The sequence below is a fragment of the Passer montanus genome, unplaced genomic scaffold (assembly GCF_014805655.1).
Source record: "Passer montanus isolate IOZ18808 unplaced genomic scaffold, ASM1480565v1 scaffold8, whole genome shotgun sequence".
In the NCBI taxonomy this organism is placed as follows: Eukaryota; Metazoa; Chordata; class Aves; order Passeriformes; family Passeridae; genus Passer; species Passer montanus.
The window spans coordinates 8064795-8083526 of record NW_024373256.1 but is presented as its reverse complement, the minus strand read 5'-3'; the positions used below and the strand labels follow the sequence as shown (position 1 = coordinate 8083526).

Sequence of the window (18732 nt, the reverse complement as noted above, 5' to 3'; positions counted from 1 at the left end):
CACACAATGACAAGGAGAAGTCAGAGTTTAGCTACTGAAACAAAGTACTCAGACTATATCTTGTAAATTAAAACTGAGGCTTATGAAGTTCCTGGTCTCTGGAACATGATCATCTGTATTGCTGCACTGTTACAACAGTTGTCTGCACACTTTTACGTCTCTTCCAAGAAATTCCCATCCCAAACTGGAGTGGAGATGTTTGACTGGCCATTCCCATCACACATGCAAACTATGTCGATCTGGAGACCAAGAGTTCACTAACAGACTACTCCATGCCAGCTGGCACCAGTGCCTGGGAACATTCCCAGAAGTGCTGATCTCATTAGTAGAGCTGCAGCCTTGCTCTACCCCACTGTGAGATAAGCACACTGGCTGGAAGCACCTCCTCCATGTTAGCACACGTTATCTTAAAACTCTTCCGTGACTAAGAATACACACATTGACCAGAGCAGCAGCCAGCTTGATAAGCAGTGATTTACTGCTCTGCCCTGTGAATCCTAAAGCTGCCCCAGCAAAGGCCCTGTGTACAGAGAAGGACACTGACCAAATTATTGATTCTGCTTTGAGTGACACAAATTATGTTCAAGTATAATTTTACCTACAGGACCTGCATATTAACATACACAATACAGTATAATTGACCTGTAAGTACATATTCATATGAGCACATACACACTAAAAGCATTCCCCCCAACCCCAAAGCTCTTTCTTTAATGACAGCATCAGATAACTCTATGCCCTGTTAACCTAGCAAAGGTTACAAAGTCAAAACAAAGTACATAAAATGAATAAAATCTGATTTTACATCAGTTCCTGCTGCATTATTTCCTGCACAATGTAATCTGCTGCTTTATTTTAAAAAGACAAATTTATCATTAGTCTTTTGAAGCATTAAGATTTCCTCTCTCCCCCCCAACAGTTACTAGTTCTGAAACACTCTGAAGCTGGACAATTAAATAAAGCATCAAGGAAAAACCATGAGTTGTCTTCACAACAGCTCTTGAAAAATAAAGGCATTCCTGTTTGATCAATTGTTTACAGTTTTATTACACTATATTCTCAATCAACAATGGCTGAAGGCCTGGTTGTGATACTAATTAAATAGTTAATGAGTATTTGCAGTTGGTCATTGTACATGACTGAATCATACTCCATAATTTGGTCCTCTTTTTTCCCAGAAAAGCCATGTAATTTTATTTTCTACAAAAGCAATACAGCCATAAAAATCACAGCTGTGGGTTTATTAAGAAAAACATAACAGTTAACTCTGGTATATACCATAAAGTCTTGTTTACCTCAGCATAAGCTTCCATATCTTCCAAAAACTGACCCAAGAGTGTGGTAGAAAAAGTTAGATCAGCTACCCAAAAGGGCTCCAAGCTCTGCAGCCATCCTGTATAAAAATACCAAGCCAATTAATACAGAGTGACATACAATCATTAAGTTTTAGTTGCATATTGCTGAGGGAAAAGCTGCTGAGCTAAGAGGTCATCTACATGAAAATACTAACACTAGATGTTTTTAAAAGAAATATAAATTGTATCTCCCTCCTCTGTCCTTTTGCAAAAATCATTTTAAGGTTCAGTTCTGCCCACAGCAGTTAAACATCAAGGACAGAATCTAGACCTATAACACAAGAGGCACAATAAACTTGCTGTGAGTAACTCTGAAGAAAACTGATAAAGCCATTGGAAAAAAAACTCTGCCCATTTTTAAAATGTCAGTATAGTATCTTGATGAGAAAGATTTTCTAAAAGTACATAGTATATCCTCTGTGAAAGGATATGTTTTTTCCCTAAGACCTATAAATTTATTAAATATTGTTACAAAATTGCACAAAACAATTGGTGTTTAAATGTACCCTGAATAAAGCATCCCATTTTTCCAGAATTAGCATAAAATGGAAAACGCAAATTTACTAAAAAGTTAGGAACAAAGTATTTTGCTACGTAGCCAGAAACTCAATTTGGTTTTATGCCAACGTCACAAGAACCAAACTGGTGTAAGCAAACCCCCAACATCTGCAAGCCAGAGCAGGCTGTGAGACCCTCCACGAGCTCCTCTGGCCAAACTTACCAGAGACCTGTTGTGTCAAAGAAGGCTTCTGAGTATGATCTATGTGCCACCCAACCAGTATGTCCACTGTGTCCTGGAAAGCAATCGTGAGAACAGAGTCATTACCCAATTTGCAGCACCAACATTTCTATTGTAGAAAGAAAGCACAAAGCAAAAAGCAAGCTTACCCTAAAATTGGTGCTGAAAATGTGTGGGTAGCATCGAGACACCATAAGGATGCACTTGACACACTTGCACAGTAACTCTGGTGTATCAACATTTTCTAGGATGGACTGCAGGCTGGTCATTACAAGCTGAAAAGTAAAGCAAAGCCATCACATATTTCACATTAAAACATGAGAGAGAACACATTGTAACAAACTACTTTGATTCAATCAACACAACTCCACTCCTTCTGCAGGAACAAAATGTAAAAAGCATCACATACACTGCATGAAAATAATCACTTCAAGGGGGCATTTGCTTGATACATAGCAGAGCCAGGGAACACCTTTCTTGAGCTCTTTAGCCACAGAACAACTGTGAAGTTTTAAGTCCTATTTCTCCTGCCAAAGCTTTCTGGCTCTGTAAAGTAACTATTGAAGTGGAGCACAGACGTGGCCATAGCTGTTCTATATCCAAAATAAGAAACCCTAAAACTTGTACAAGGGGACCTCATCTTGTCTGCTCACATCCTAGTCCTTCTCAGAACTAACCACAATTCCAGTTAGAAATTGTAAATAGGAGGTGGCACAAAACAATCAAAAGATTGGGTTTTGTGTACCATTCCACATACGTTCTCTCTCTGGTCTCAAGATTCTTCTTGGATCTGCCATAAATACTAGAAAGTTGCATCAAAATATGTATGATCCTACAAAGACTTGTCATTCTTTTCTAATTTAACCAGAATCAAAGAATCCCATTCAGTAAGAAAGTTCCCTCCCAGGTGTAAAGATATTTACTTATTATGTCAATATAGCATTACGTACTGCTCATTCCAGTTTAAAAAGTTCATTCAAGCATTGCCCTGAGAAAATCATTAATAATCATGTTTTAACTTGTAGTCTTACCTGCATTAAAGATGAAAATGCTTTCTTTTCTCCTACAGTCTCTAGTGCTTTGTAGGTTGCACACAAATAAAGAAGTTTAACTTCATCTTTTGTGGATGAACTGAATTTGCTAAAAATCCATTTAAAGATCTTCTCAGCCTCGTAGCTCAGAGAAGCACAAAGAAGGCCAAGACAGCAAGCTCCTTCCTGTCTCAATTCCTGAAGCAATTTGCTACTGTATTTTTGGAGAGAAAAAAAGAAACTTGGGATCTTCAGCCATGACAGCAAAACAGAAGTATGAACAAAACTATGCATTTTCTAAAGCAAAAGAAGATATATGCAGAAATGAAGCTGCTTCTCTCCTACTTAATGGAACCAGTGGTGAAGCTAAGACAAAATTCTAAGAAATATTATTTCTATGGAGTAAATCAACTTCAATAAAAGTACACAAATGTGCTGCTAGCAACACACTATCCAATAGAAATAGTTCTTAATAGGCAGCTGACTTTGGGAGATAACACTGACCTAAGCACCTAAAAGCCCCCACAAACCTCAGCATCCTCTACATACATTCTTAATTGGATGTAAATGAGTCAGCTTGTAAAAAAACTCATTTATTTTGGAAGCTACACCACCACGGCATTGCACAGCTCCACCAGCTGACTGAACACACCTGAGACAGACGCCCCACCACCCACAGCATCAAAGCCACCCTTGTGCACTCACACTCTGTCCAAGGCAGGTGTACTCTAGACAGCCCAACAGTATTGGTGATACACCCAAGAGCCTTCACTCCCCCCAATTTCATTCTGTCCCTGCAATGGGACACCCATGCAAAACTAGCAAATTACTTTCTCTCAACTTTTCCCTCTCTATTTCAAACCTAATGCTGACATTATTTTTCCCCTTTAGAGCATTTTTTCAACTTACCTTTCATTGAGCACATCGTGAATGGCAGTCAGGATATTATCCAGTTGTTTAACAAGTACCTGTAATATAAGATACATAAAAGGCATAAGCACAGTAATTGCCCAATACTGCCTCCACAATAGGTCCTGTTTACACCCACATTAAACACAACATTGCCATTTCTCCTTGCCAAGAGAATGCCATTAAGCTTTCCATGGCCACTGCAGACTAGCATAAGCTATATTAAGCAACACTGCAATATTATCCTAGATGTTATATTTGATATTTATTTACAGTAGCCATGAAAATACTGGCAGCCTGCTATCAAGGTTTGTTCCAAGTTTAGTTCTTGCTGATAACATGACATCACCCTGGAAGACTCATCACACAGCTCACGAGTAGCATCTACTAAAGACCAAATCTCTAATACTAATAAATCAATTCTATCACTGGAAAATGTAATGGAGCCCATAATATAATCTGGAGTATTAAAGTTTCTACTTAGGCAACCCTGCATTTTAGTGAAATGGGATACAATTTTGGAGATGAAGCATTATTGATGAACCAGAGCTTCTCAGTAAACATAACCAGAAAGACTTGTTTTCCTAATATGCACTAAATCCCTGCCACATTAGTGATTTGACTGAAAAATCACACATTAGCTACAACTGCATAACATCCTAACAGCAAGTCTTCTTGATATGTCAATAAGGTTTATCGTCCTTTCTTCAAAACACATTCTTCTTTAACACACTGGATGGTACCCCATTTTTGTTGTAAGTTTTGAGCAACATCATGCTTTTGAGGGTGAAGGGACAGAGATCCACATGCTTGACCCCTCAGAACTCGTAAGGACATTTTGAAAATGTGTCTGGTACCTGCAAGGCAGGCTAAAAAGGAAAAGACATCTCTATAATTTAGAAGCTGAAGCAGGACTCCATTAGATGACAAGTGACTACTGACTTCTACCACTTTACTCTGAACTCCTATTTCAGCCATGAAGATGAAAAGAACTCAGTTAAACTACACTAAGTAATGTCAAGACCTGCAGGAACTACTGCAGTTAACTTCATGATGGACAGGTTAAACACAGTTAAACTACACTAAGTAATGTCAAGACCTGCAGGAACTACTGCTAGGTTAAACATTGTCCATCATGAAGTTTTGGCCTTGATATCACTTGACATCTGATCTTATTCTCATTAGTGAGCTCAGAGAAGCTTCTAGGTGACAAACTTTTAATATTCTGACCACTAACAGAGTTTGTCATTGCTGACTTAGACATTACAATGGCAATTTCAGTACATTCTGACATAGCAATAAACCTAAATAAAATGCAGTTACAAAATAAAATTTTAAAATGGGGAAAACTTCATGGAGAACAATGGAAATAACCAAAAATAACCACAGAATAACGGTGGAAAGCATTTACTTCCTAAAGCCTTGCAGTAACAAGAGGAAAGCTGAAGTATAAACTAGGCTAGCACAAGGGCTGCTTACACCTAGGTGCACAGACCAGAATATTCCCCATATTCAAGTCTCTCTTCCTTGTGCTCAAGGAAAAGACCACAATTATCACTGGTTAATTAAGACACAATGAAAAAACAAACCAATTTCTTATTTATAAGGACAGATACAGATCCCACAGCTAAAGTATTAGAGCACTGCTTGCAAGTGAGTGGCAGGATATTAAACCATCACTTCCTGCTTTTTCAGTACTTGGAAAACTCTTAAGCTTTCCAAAACAGTGGGGGAGCTGTGTCAGACAATATCTCTTTAATATTTCATTTCAAAATATGTAATATTAAAAATTTATACCCACAGTGGGATACTTCCCTTCCCATCCCCATATCCTTAAAAACACTTGAGGACATTAGAGACTTCAGCAAACCACCAGAACTCCTAAAGATGTAATGAAAACAAAGATTTACTTAGTTCTCTTCCCACATACAGAGATGTTTAGTTAGAAAACTGAGTAGCTCTAAAATGAGCTGTTCACAAGAATAAACACCTGTGTATTTTTAATTTAAAATACAGAAACAGTTCTTGAACAAGACAACATTTTACTTCCCCTTCCCTGTGCTTCCTTTCTGAGGGATCCAGAGGCTATTCCCAAGAGCAGTCAAAGAAAGCCACACACAGGCCATGTCAATTCCTACAGTTCAGGCATTCAGCAGTTTTGTTAAAGGCAATACATCCTAATAAAACATTTCCTGAATGATGGAAACAAGACAGACAATCCAGGAATACACTCTCCTTTCTTGTGGAATGAAATTCTTTGTACACAAGATAATCTTGCAGAAATACCCCAATAGTCAGATTTGAAAAAGACGGTTTTACAAAACAAGAAATACCCAACGCTATGGAAAGGGAAGAATTGCTGACCAGTTTGTTTTCTGGTTGCTGAATGAATTCTTTCAGTTGCTTTACAGTAGCCAGTCTTCGGTCTCTGTCGTCTTCCCGAGTAATCCTCCGAAGAAGATTTGACAGTCGAGACTCGTCAGAATAAGACAACGGTCGCTCTGGAAAAAGAAATCATTTCTTTTCTCCTACAGCAGTTATCAACAGTACTCTATTGTCCAATATGGGTATGAGTGGAATCAGTAAGTCACAACAGTCATTTAAGAAACAATTATAAATCCTGATTGGTTTTAAACTTTCACAAAAAGGAAGTTAAATGTAAAATCCAATTTAGCTACCAAAATATTTCATTTCTTTATGTGGACAGCCCAGTACCTGTGTTGAACTCATTTAGAACTAAGCAGAACTGTCTTACTTCTAAACAAAAACCTGAACTTAGTGTCCTTCTTCATAAATGCAACTAAAAAAATGGTGTAAGGTAAGATTAAACCAGACTCCTCTTAGAATAAATAAAAATAATTCAACAAATAATATTTTGAGAAAACCTTGTGGAAAAAAAAACAAGCTGCTTCCTGAAGCAAAGAACCACATTTAAGTTCAAGCAACTACAAAGAAACCATATTTTCTCTGATAGGTAGCAGGGTTCTGCTTCAAACAGGAAAATAGCCCCCATGTGAAGAGGGACCTGGCTGTTCACATCAGCAGATCATTATGGGGGAGAATGAAAACCTTCCTAAGACAACACTTGATTGAACTTGGCCAACAGCATGAGATACCAGACAAGGTCACAATGCAGCTCACCTGCCTCAGGGACAAGTTACCTATGAATTCATACAAATTTTTAATTGCCCCCATTTGAAAAAAGGAAACAAAATTTCTTTCAATAAGTTTAGCATTAGATGTTTCATGGTGGTTCAAATCAGAGGATTCATGGAATATGATGAGGTATCCTTAGTCAACATGACTAATGAGAAAATCCAAGACAGCCACAGAGCTTTCTGCTCTACTCTGCTAGACATCAGTCATCTGATGTGACTAAAGCAGCTTTGTCTTTATTCAGTCAATAGCTAATCTACATTGGCTTTACTCCCCAAGAGTGTCAGCTAATTCTAAAAATCACAATTACAACTTAAAAAAAAAAAAAACAGAAGCAAAATAACTAATCCAAGAACATGACTGAAGCTACACTAATCAAAGCACTAGTCAACAAATACCTGTGACATCCACTTTGTGAAAATTCAGCAAGGTCTCAGCCACATGCTAGCTCACAGAAGATTATTTTTTAAATTGTTTAATGAATATACTAACAAGAAAACATCAAAGAACTTAAAACCCAAAATCTTGTTGCAGCATAATCCCACTGTATTTTAAAGAAGATTCAAAAAACCAAAATGACTTGCTGAAATCTACAACAATCAAAGACAGCCAAGTTCAAAAGGAGAAACTCTTGAAATCTGACATTTCAAGGAGAGAAAACATACAAGTCATAGGCAGTTGTTCAAAATTATATATCCTACCCTTTTAAGTATTAAAGAGATGCTCACGTACCCAGGAAAACAGTTTGAATTAACTATTATTTAGTACTGGCAGAAAGTTTTTTATTTGAAGAGTTTTCAATTTCCTCTACATAAACACAAAAAGACACCAAAAGGACTACACAATTTTAGACCAAGACACCAGAATGGGATTCTAAAGTCTGAGTTTAACCCATTCCTAAAATCACATTTTTGAAACAGTCATGTCACCACTTACACCTCAGCTCTTCCACCTGCAAAGCACACTGAACATTCTTATTTCTCCTCTGACATATTAATTCTGGAGAAGAAACAGCCTGTCCTCATGTTTATAGTGTGCCTGGCATAAAGCAGGCAGTTTTTACCAGTGATGCAATAAGTGACAGTGCTTAGTCATAAAGTTTCTATTTTCATTCAAAAATGCTTAGAATAACTTCTTTTTGCTTTTTTTTTTTTAAACTATGACTCAAACCTCAAATAGTGGGAAGAGTGAAGCCTTCTTCCTCAAAAACACAAGCCCAGCATTCCTGCACCCTCTTGAAACTCCAAATTTGTTCTTGCTGCATCTCCCAAGACCTTGCCCACATTCTTAGGATACTTCCAGCTCCTCCCTGGCCTCCATTCCTCAGCAAGGGGGAGCAGGAGCAGTGGCAGGCTCAGGATGTATCACTGCTTGAGCTGCAGCCCAGGGAGAGCAGGGAAAGGCTGAGCTGCTCCCAGCCATTGCTGCTCTTCCCACACTGGGGCTCACTGATTACCAACTTTTTACTCAGGCATCCATTTGCAACAAATCCAAAGCAAGTTCTCCTTCTTAGAGATGTCTCTGCCAAACCTGGCTAACCTAGGGTAACCCTAAGTAAGGGTTCAAAAGCCATCTAAAGGAAATTGAAAGATTAACAGCCTCAGCCAGGTAGTTGAGAGACCCACCCACCTACGGAGGGAGCCGCAGCACAAGGAACAGTAAAGCAAGACAAAAAATGAGCAAAACGAGTTTCCATCAACACCATGTAACCATGTATCACAAAAAATAAAATCCATCCAGACTGCATAACCACAGTGAACTTTTCATATTCCAAACACAAGAAATATTGCCAAAAGAGATATCCTCTTCCTGAAAATCAGCCACGTCCTTACCCTGTGATTTCCTCATGTCTTTTGTGGCTAAAGCACGATTCCCATGCGGAACACTGGTAAAATCAGGATTGGTCACATTGTTAACTCTCAGCTCTTGCCCCAACGACTTCCGACCATAAGTATTTTCCCCAGATCCTCCATTGACACTGTAGCCACCTGTGGACAAACCAATGTGACATTAAAACAGGCTCTGAGACCACATATTTGCCAGGCTGGTGAGTGCTGAGTTATTCAATTCATATGCAAATTAGCAGCTCTATCTTCCACCACCTCCTTTAGCTTCCTTCTTCACTTCCACGTGCATCAAAGTTTTGTTATATCCTATAAGTTTCCAGGCCACAGATTAAGAATCTCATCTTTTTTTTTGTACATGAAAAAATCAATTACTATTTTCATAAAATTTAATATCAGCTTTGTTGCATTTAATGTTTTCTTATTATTACTTTGACTTGAAAGGCTTTGTAAAATACAAGGTCAAACTGCTAGCACACATGGCCACATATTTTCACTTACTTGCTCCTTTATATACATGAGTTCTCCATTCTGTTTTTACTATGAATCCACCACACAAGCTAAGTAAAATGGCCAAAAAAAGGAGGAAGTTTTTGAAAAGACAAATATGATCTGCTTGCACAGATTGAACAACTCTCCTTAAACATAAAGGTCAACATTTTCACTAATACTGGCATCATTCTCAGTTAAGAAGTCAACATTTTACATTCTCTCACTTAAGATACATCTTTGGTAACAATATAAAACGAAAACAAAAGCATCATTTTGAGTAATTCCATTGATCTTACTCCTAGATCCACAAGAATAAACACACTCAAATGCTGAGACTGGAAATTTTCCAGCCTGCCACACCACTCTGAGGGGCAGGTTCTTCCTCTCAGTACTGCAGAGAAGTGAAACTGTCCCCTGAGCCTGCCCAATCCTCCACTCAGTGTATCAGAGCTCACCTCCAAGGAACACTTCTGAAGTGCCTTCCCTGTCCAAGGGAAGAATCAACTAATAAAATTAAACCCAGAACAAGAGAAAACATGCAAGATTTCTTTCAGAAAAGATATTTCCAGAAGTCCACCTGCTTCAATGTATAAAAGAAGGCCTGGGGAAAAGAAGAGGTGGTTCCCCATAAGAGGCTGCCTACTGAGATTAAAGAATTGATAAAAAAGTAGAGTTCAAAGGTTCAGGTGAACCTGGACCTTAGTAGATGTTACAAATGTTTCTTTAAGGCAAAACATTTGATGAAAAGCAGATATTAACTACCAGTATACATTTGTGCATTCCTACACCCATGGGGCTACCCTACCATTACAGAAAACCTCGTGCAAACTCTCATTTGTAATTGCTCAACTACAATTACAGTAAAGCTAGTTTGGATCTATTTAGATTTACATTATTTTTTACAGCTCAGTTTTTGAACAGAAACTAGCAAGCATGTCACTTTCACATTATTTTGTCAGAACAAACCACACTGTCCTATGAAGGAAGTAAATTCTAACAGCAATTAATGAATGCATTTGAGCCTAAACATGAGTCACATCCTCGGAGGCTTTCAAACCTGAAAAACTTCCAAAAATTATCAATTTGTAAGTGATTATTATTATTATTAACACCAGAAACTGGGGGAAGTGGATAGAGGAAGTATGGAAGCCAGGACAGAAAATCTCAAATGAAAATTGCATGCTGGAAGACTCCAGCAGATGAACTGAAAAATCTTAGTAAACAAAGAAACCATTCTGCACCTTTAAGCTTACAAATTTCTCCAATAAGAAAAATGAACTAGGTACACCTGGAACTTGGTTTTATAGTTAGAATACCCTAATCACTTCTTTTCAAGTCACACCTGAACAAAACAGCACGAAGTGCTGAGCTAGCAGAGACATGCCCTGCAAGACACAGCACTGCAGGGAGAGCCAGGGACATTTTTCTTCTCAAATTTTCACTCTTTCCCAGCGACTTCACAAACTACCTATCTCACAGCACTGCCAGTACATTCCTTAAATACTAGCACCCTTCAAACTACAAGAACAACCTCCTATGCCAGTCTGTGTTAAACACAGTACAACATTCCACATTAGCAGACAGACAAATACACTCACCTCCTAAGCAGCTTCTCTACTGAAGTAAAACAAATCTTAAAGTTCTCAAACTATGCAGATAAACATGCTTCTGCCACCTACTAATACTACCTTCTACTTATAAAAAAATTAATTTGCATCCATCTGTAACTTCCCCTAAGATACAGCAATTATTTACAACCAGTTACAGGCCAGAGAAGTGGGGGGAGTTCAAATGCTTTTTAGGTTCCTGAACAAAAACTCCCATACTACTATTCCTGTGAGATTTTTTCTTGACTCTGGCCTGCCTGAGGATTTACATAGTCAAAAAGTGACTCTAAAAGTAAGAAAGCCTCCAACTTGATATCTGTATTTGGCAATTAAAGAAAGAAAAAAAATCAGAATATAGATTTTTCATAATCACAGAAAAGATATTATTCTGACTGTTTAGTTATCTCCTAGAGATAGCAATTACATCCTAAAAATAAAAAAAACCAAAACCAGTAAAAATGTATGAATCATACATCACATGATTTACATGAAGTCAGACTGAGGTACATGAAAGTAGAAACTGCCATTAATGATAAGAATATAGATCTGACTACTAAACAAAGATTCCAGTTTGGTGCAGTGAAGCTACAACAGATCAGTCCAGCAGCCTGTTCAATCCAATACCAGAAGTACTGGAGACTACTCAGGAAGAAATGATAGCCTGAAGAACAGACACATCCAGAATATTATTCTTCAGAAGAAAGTACTTCTGTTAATGCATCAAGGCTGCTCTTGCATTCTTCTAACACAACTGCACATTTTTCTCAGTATTCACAACAACCACAACATTTCTTTGATCCCTGACAAATCTCCCAAAACAGTGATACTGTGGCAACAACACAAATCAGTTCACTGCCTTTTTGGGGGGGCGGGGAAAAAGAAACCAAAACAAAACAAGAACTTCTCCACCATTTCAGTTTACTGCCTTTCCCTGATCATCCCCTCACAATCACACATGAAACAGCAATCTGGGTACCTTTTTCTTCATTCTGTATGTCAGTGTGGACTCTGATATCATCGTGTCTTTGCCGAGACACCACAGCTGAATTTGAGGGTTGTAATCCATAGGAGGCAGAACTGCCCCGATCTCTGGATGAAGAATATTTTAAATTGTCCTGGTCAGCTGATGCACTGTCAGTTCTACAAAGAGAAAAATATATTTTTTTTATGTAGGGATATTACAGGAGTGGGATTCACATTCACTTATAAATGAAAGACATTTAAATGACAATCCCAAATGTATTTCACTATGTCAAAAAAGTTGTTAGTCTAACCTGTTGCTTAAAAAGTGACCTTAAATTCACATTGGGACAGGAATGGACTAATTATCACAGCAACATGCAAAGGAAATGCATTCTAGTGTGGCAGTGCCCTTTCTTATGACCTTCTCAAGTCTCTTTCCAGTTGCACGTCTACACAAGGAAAACATTACTTCCCAGAGGTGACAAATAAAATAAAACTAGATCCAGTATGTATCACAGCTGGATGATACAGTGCCTTCCATTTGTGAAAGTCACCACTAATCTACAGATGAACATTTATGTAATATGCCATGGGCCTTACTCAGCAACATAAACCTTCTTATTAGATGGAAGAATGTAACTGATGATCAGCACAAAAATCACATATGAAGTTTTTACAAAATAAAAACTGCTAAGCAAGGAAGCAGGCTTTACTGTGAAAAAACTGAAAGTTAAATTAAGAGCTGTGATCCTAAGCATAAATGTCTGCAGATAAAAGGCAACTTAAAAAAAAATCTGCATTATGTTTAAACCACTCTTGTATCAGAAAACTGATACAGACCAGACTAAACTTTTAAGGAAAAAGATTAAAATTATGAAATCAACTCTTCTCCCTGAACACACTAAGTGGTTTAATTTTTAAACATACAGGACTTTAATAATAAACATGTGTGCATGAGACTTCAGAACATAAACTCAACCAATCACTTTAAATGCACTCTTAGAAGCAATGACTGGGGGGTGACATTAAAACAAATAAAGCAATACCCATCCAAAGGGAGAATCAGCAGAATTTCCAGTGTATTTGGAATCAGACTATTCAGATCATTTACAGCAAGCTTCCCCTACTCTAAAGATCTACTATTTTTACTTAAAGTTTTGGATAGTACATTGGATTATTTAACAAAAAAGCAGGACAGATCACTCCTGTAAATTAACTACAATTTGTGTAAGGATAAACACCACAAGTTCATAAAGAAAACTTCTTTCATTTTTCCTTTTCAAGACAACACTGTGATTAGAATTGGTAGAAAAATTCAGGAAAAAGGGAGCCAAATACATCTCAAGGCCAAAAGGGAAAAACACAGGTAAACTTTTTGATAAGCAGTTGTTACTCCAGCAGTACTAAAGGCTTCCTACTTTCCAACACAGCTCAGCCTCAGTACAACTGGAAGAGGAATACCATGAGTACTGACACTTGCAAAACCAACTGAAATTAAAGACACACATTTCATTCTCCTGAGAATGCTAGAAGACATTATATTATCAGTTTGGAACAATAAGAAAACTGTGCTTTTTCCCTGTTCTCACAGTGCAAGCTGATATTACATTTGCTGGGCAGGAATTATTCCCTTTTGCACTATAAGCAAGTTCATTTTTAGACATACACAGCAAGACACTTTGCCTCACTCAGTATTCACTGTGCCATCACATCTACTGCTTTGGTGGGCACTCGCTTGGACTATTTAAAAAATAGGCTATGCTATTCTAGAGGCAAAGCCTTAGTAAAAGTTATTCATGACAGTTAACTAGGATTGTAAAAATCTTTCTACAATTGTTCCATTATCATTCACCTAAGCTATGCTGAACAGGAAAGTTCTGCACTTCACATGGTATGAACTTTAAATGTGATCAAATCATGTGCAAATTTCCAGACACACACAGAGACCCCAGATTTTTTCCCTGCCCTAAAACGTCCCAGTTCACTTTGAGCAATTATATTAGCCTTTCAATGAAACAGGCTGACAAATTTTCAGCTGGCAAATTTAAGTACTGATGGCTTCTTACATTTACCTTCCCAAAGGGCATCGCTTTTTTAAGGCAATGTGCTGTAAACTGAATCATCTCTAATTGTCAACCATTAACACTGAGATTCCTACGTCTGTAGAAAAGCTGATGAAATGTACAATTTTTAACACTGTTCTGTGCATCCCTATCAACTGAAGGACTACACATGTTCTCAGCTAACCCCACTTCCCACAGGACAGCCTTTGAACGCTTTGTAAAATTTTCCATTGTGGTAAAATACATGAGCCTATTGTTTCCCCAGGAAAACCCACACACTCACTTCATTCTGGCTTCTGGAACAGCTAACTGCAAGCCAACCTGCTCACACTTTATCACCAACTAAAAGGTGAGTCCAATTTTAGTAAAAAATATGTAATTGTTCTCCTATATATCAATTTAAGAGACAATAATGCCCACTGACAACACTGCTCCCACTACAATAAATGTGTAGCTTCAATAGGATAGAAACTCCTGGCCATCTTTATGAGGCAGAGACAAAAATCATCCTAGAAAGATGCTGGTATTCTGTGACCCAGCTGACTGCTATGGCTCATACTGCTTGAAAAGAGGATTTCCAATGGGAAGGAGCTTGCAAGACAACACACAGCAGAAGCAGAGCCAAGGACCTGATGGCCCTGTGTGTTTCCAGCTGCCCAGTGCCACACACACTTCTCATGGGGAAGGGAACTCCTCAGCTCTGCTGCAGGCTCCTGCAACACCACTCTGGGAACTTCTGTCATGGGCTCATGGAGACCTGGGGCTGTGACCCCAGCAGCTGTCACCTCCCCTGTGCTCCAGACACCAGGGTGACACAGGGCACTGCTGTGCACACTCGCAGCATGCACAGGCAGACACACTCCATTTCCAAATCCATTTCTGAAAGATACCATTTTTCAGGTCAGGAATGTGGTTATGATTTTGAAAGACAGCCTCTCACAACTCAAGGCAGGCACTCTGTGCTAAGGTCCTTGCCAAAGTCTTAAAAATAATTCCTTCTTCCTCCCTCCAGCCATTCCAGCAGGCCATGGGCAGAACTGTACTGCCTGCATTTCAGGAGGGCACTGTTCTGCTCACATGGTGATATTTACACTTACATTGCACTGCACCAAGCAGATGGCAGGTTACATGACAGACCTAATGCTCAACATTAACCCATGTAGCAACAAACTTAAGTTACATACATTGACATTGCCACACATCTAACAAATATGATCTATTAATAGTGTCTCAATGTACAATGTTAGCAACAGATAAGCAAAAGTAAAAATACAAATGCTATATTAGACAAAGTCAGAATGGGAAACTGCAAGGATGAACCTTTGATTACCTTATACTGTAGCTTCCAAAGTTTATTGGGCACTTTATGAGAGACTACACTTCTACCTGAAAAGCTCACTGATGGAGACTAAGCAAAGTACTTCAAGAGCTCACATGAGAGTTTCAACCCATGTCTGGTTCTGGTGGAAGATTACCCATCACCACCAAGTGGCTGCAGACACTGTTTTAGCAATATCATTTAAACAGAAGATACTGCATTCAGTTTTCTGCAGGGTGATTTTAAACCTGCCTTTGTCCAGCAGGAAAAGAAAATAGTTCACCCACCTAAATAAGCAGAAATAGCCACTAGTGTGTCCTCTCTCTGCAAAAAGCTGATTATTTTTTTCCACTGGTATACAAAAGGAAACAGACTTTCAAAAATAAGTCTACTATCTCATTTCATCAAAAATATGAATCAAAAGCATGATTGGACTTAATTTGTCTGACTGAAGAGAGCATGGCTAAGAGCAACTAGTTTAACTTATCCAAAAAAAAGAAAAATAGATAAAAGTTGTATTGCTACTTTTGTTATATGGAAGCCTTAAGAATTTTTGTCCAAGAAACTTGCTACAATCTAGTGTATACTGTTCATTATGTGTAGCTTTTTCAGAACAACCCTGTGATAGGGACATTATTTTGAGACAAAAATCATTTAATTATTCTATTTGATTTTATTTCCAAGTACAGGACCTACATGAAAGATTTACTCCAAGGCAACTTTACTGTGTGAGCTCTATTATTGCCCAAGTCAGTTGATTTTACTTGCTTACTTGCTCTACTTGCCAAGTTTATTTGAAGCAATGCAGATAAATTCTTCATTACTGAAATTCTTAATCAATAAAATATTTAAAACTTTAGAGTCACTGTATTCACCCAAATTAACAGCTTCCCACCCAGTTTCTGACTGTTCTGCCACTGGCATGCAGAGCTTCTTTCTGCCATGATCTTCTCATCACTTGGTCCACCCTGCCAAGCCAGAGCCTGGCTGAGCCCACCCCAAGACCTACTTCTGCTTCTTCTTCCTGTGCTGAGAAAATACAAATGGCTGTGTTTTCTATGCATGAAATAACCAATTAACTATCTTCCTACTGCAATTCTGCCACCTCCATTGCTGGACGTCTACCTGCCATCACAGTAGCATTTTAAATCACTCTTGATTCTGTGTCACTCCCTTCTTACACAGTAGTTCACCAATTTCATTCTGTTCCACACTGGGCATTATTAGAAGGGACTGGCAGGGAAAGGTATTGCATATACACATCCTCTTCTTTTTCCAACAGACATTTTGGGGTACAGGATGTTGAACTAGCTAAACCCTTGGTCTGATTTAGTATGGCTGGTCTTGAATGGAGTATGATCTGCACTCTAAGTTTCTTCTGCTTCACACTGACACACTTTCAGCTTCTTTAATCTTTCTCACATCTCATTCTCCTCTGTCTTCACATTAAAAACAAAAGCTTTTACATTACAAATTTCAGCTCCTCCATTTTACCAAAACCCAAAAAAAGCTTGGGAAGGTGTGAGATCAAAGAGTTATCATCATACTTAACACAAATGTGAAAGGAGATCAAGAATTATGGCTGCAACTCCAGAACTGAACCCACTCCTGTTCAGCATCTCCCACATGCAGTCCACTGAATCTCTTCCCAAGGCTTCCATTGATGTTTTCACAGTGGCACCTCACAACTGATCCTGCCTCTCATTCTTTAAGCTGCCTTCAACATCACTGACTACTTTTCTCTCTCCCTCCCTATCTCAGCCTTTGCTCTCCTCTCTCTCAGTACCCCTGAAAGGACAGAAGTCACATCCATTTCACCCTACATGACTCTACACCCATCCTTAGGTAATCACAGCAACATCCTCAAACACCTCTATGTTGCCAACTTAGGTCTCTCACCTGTGTAAACCACAGTTCCAGCCTACCTCTAACAAAGGTTTTACAGGCACTTTGTTGTAAAGCACAGAAGAAAGAGAGTCAGTGAGCTCTATTATTGCCCAAGTCAGTTGACAAACAAAGGTTTTACAGGCACTTTGTTGTACATGCAAGCACAGAAGAAAGAGAGTCTCTGTCTAAACTTTCCTTCTGCAAGCACCTGTTCCTGTCACCTGTTTGTCATTCACTGCCTGGATGCAGCATTATGATCAGACAATTTCCACAGTGAGTGCTTTTTGTAGAAGACATGCCTCTGCCCTTCACAGCCACTGAAAAGCACTGCTCTGAGCAGCACCTTCCTGGGCCATTTGGTCTAATGGGTTTCTTTGCTCCCTGCCAACATCTCCCAGCCTGTCTGAATTAAAGACAAGGTACTTACTTGTCCTCAGTTACAAACTTCCAGCCAATATGCTCTCCTGCTTAGGCCACAATCTACCTGTAGTAGACCATATTTTACTGTCTTGTCTCATCGAGTCTAAACCCATGAGGACCAGGCAATAACTTGGTTTGGCAGGGACCATGCTAACAAATCAGTAACTCGTAACACTGACTTGTGCTGTAGGAGAAGGACTCATGCCATTTTCATTATTTCAGTACTAAAACCTAATAGGACACTTCTGGAAATTTGTTCAGATGTGAAAGATGTTGTTTTACACTTTTTCACATCCTCCCCTGCTAACCTACATTTATGATAGGTGAGGGAGAGAGAGAGGTCCTGTTAATTAAAATCTTATCTTCCTTTTCACACTTTCACCTGAGAATGCCATGGTGCACCCTGCACTTGCTAACCTGCCACCCTGCACTCACACTCCTGCATTTCCTCCCAAAGAGCAGTACTGCTTGTTTCAGTACATAATTAGCCCTCAGCACTCTAACAAATGAACTCTGTTCACACGAGGCCTGCACACTGAAATTATTTCATTTTTTGCCCCAAGAGTTGTAACAGGGAAAATGCAGTGAGATCTACTGAACAATGAGAAAAGAAAGAAGCAAAGGTCTAGACAGCTGCAAAGATTAGAAGGAGGAACAAGATCTCATCAAGCCTTCTCAAGAAACCCTTCACTGCTCTCTGTCACATCTATCCAACATCTGTCTACAAAGTTTTTGTGTTGCTATTAATTGAGTCTGGTACACAGCAGTGCACAAAGCAATAAGCCCTTATACATCAGGACAACTTCTTCCTCTGTAACACGCAGACAGCTCTATCTGCACACACACTGCTGGAAAACCAGCCCATGTGCATCTGATGTATGACTGCATCCACACACAAAAAAAGATTTCATTTTCATTAAAAACTACTCTTCCTTAAAAAAAGCTCTG

General features: G+C 38.7%; 1 protein-coding gene across 2 annotated transcripts in view; it reads right to left on the bottom strand.

Annotated features, from left to right (window-relative positions):
- Positions 1-18732, bottom strand: part of SMG1 (SMG1 nonsense mediated mRNA decay associated PI3K related kinase) — a 60214-nt gene that overhangs the window by 38757 nt on the left and 2725 nt on the right. The window contains exons 2-9 of one of the 2 annotated variants that reach the window (XM_039731877.1): positions 12110-12273; positions 9023-9178; positions 6399-6535; positions 4035-4093; positions 3126-3339; positions 2244-2369; positions 2077-2149; positions 1296-1393 (exon numbers count right to left, since the gene is read on the bottom strand). In XM_039731877.1, the coding sequence (XP_039587811.1) occupies positions 1296-1393; positions 2077-2149; positions 2244-2369; positions 3126-3339; positions 4035-4093; positions 6399-6535; positions 9023-9178; positions 12110-12273 (1027 nt within the window). The remainder of the gene's footprint in view (positions 1-1295; positions 1394-2076; positions 2150-2243; positions 2370-3125; positions 3340-4034; positions 4094-6398; positions 6536-9022; positions 9179-12109; positions 12274-18732) is intronic. The other variant, XM_039731878.1, reaches the window with a different exon arrangement.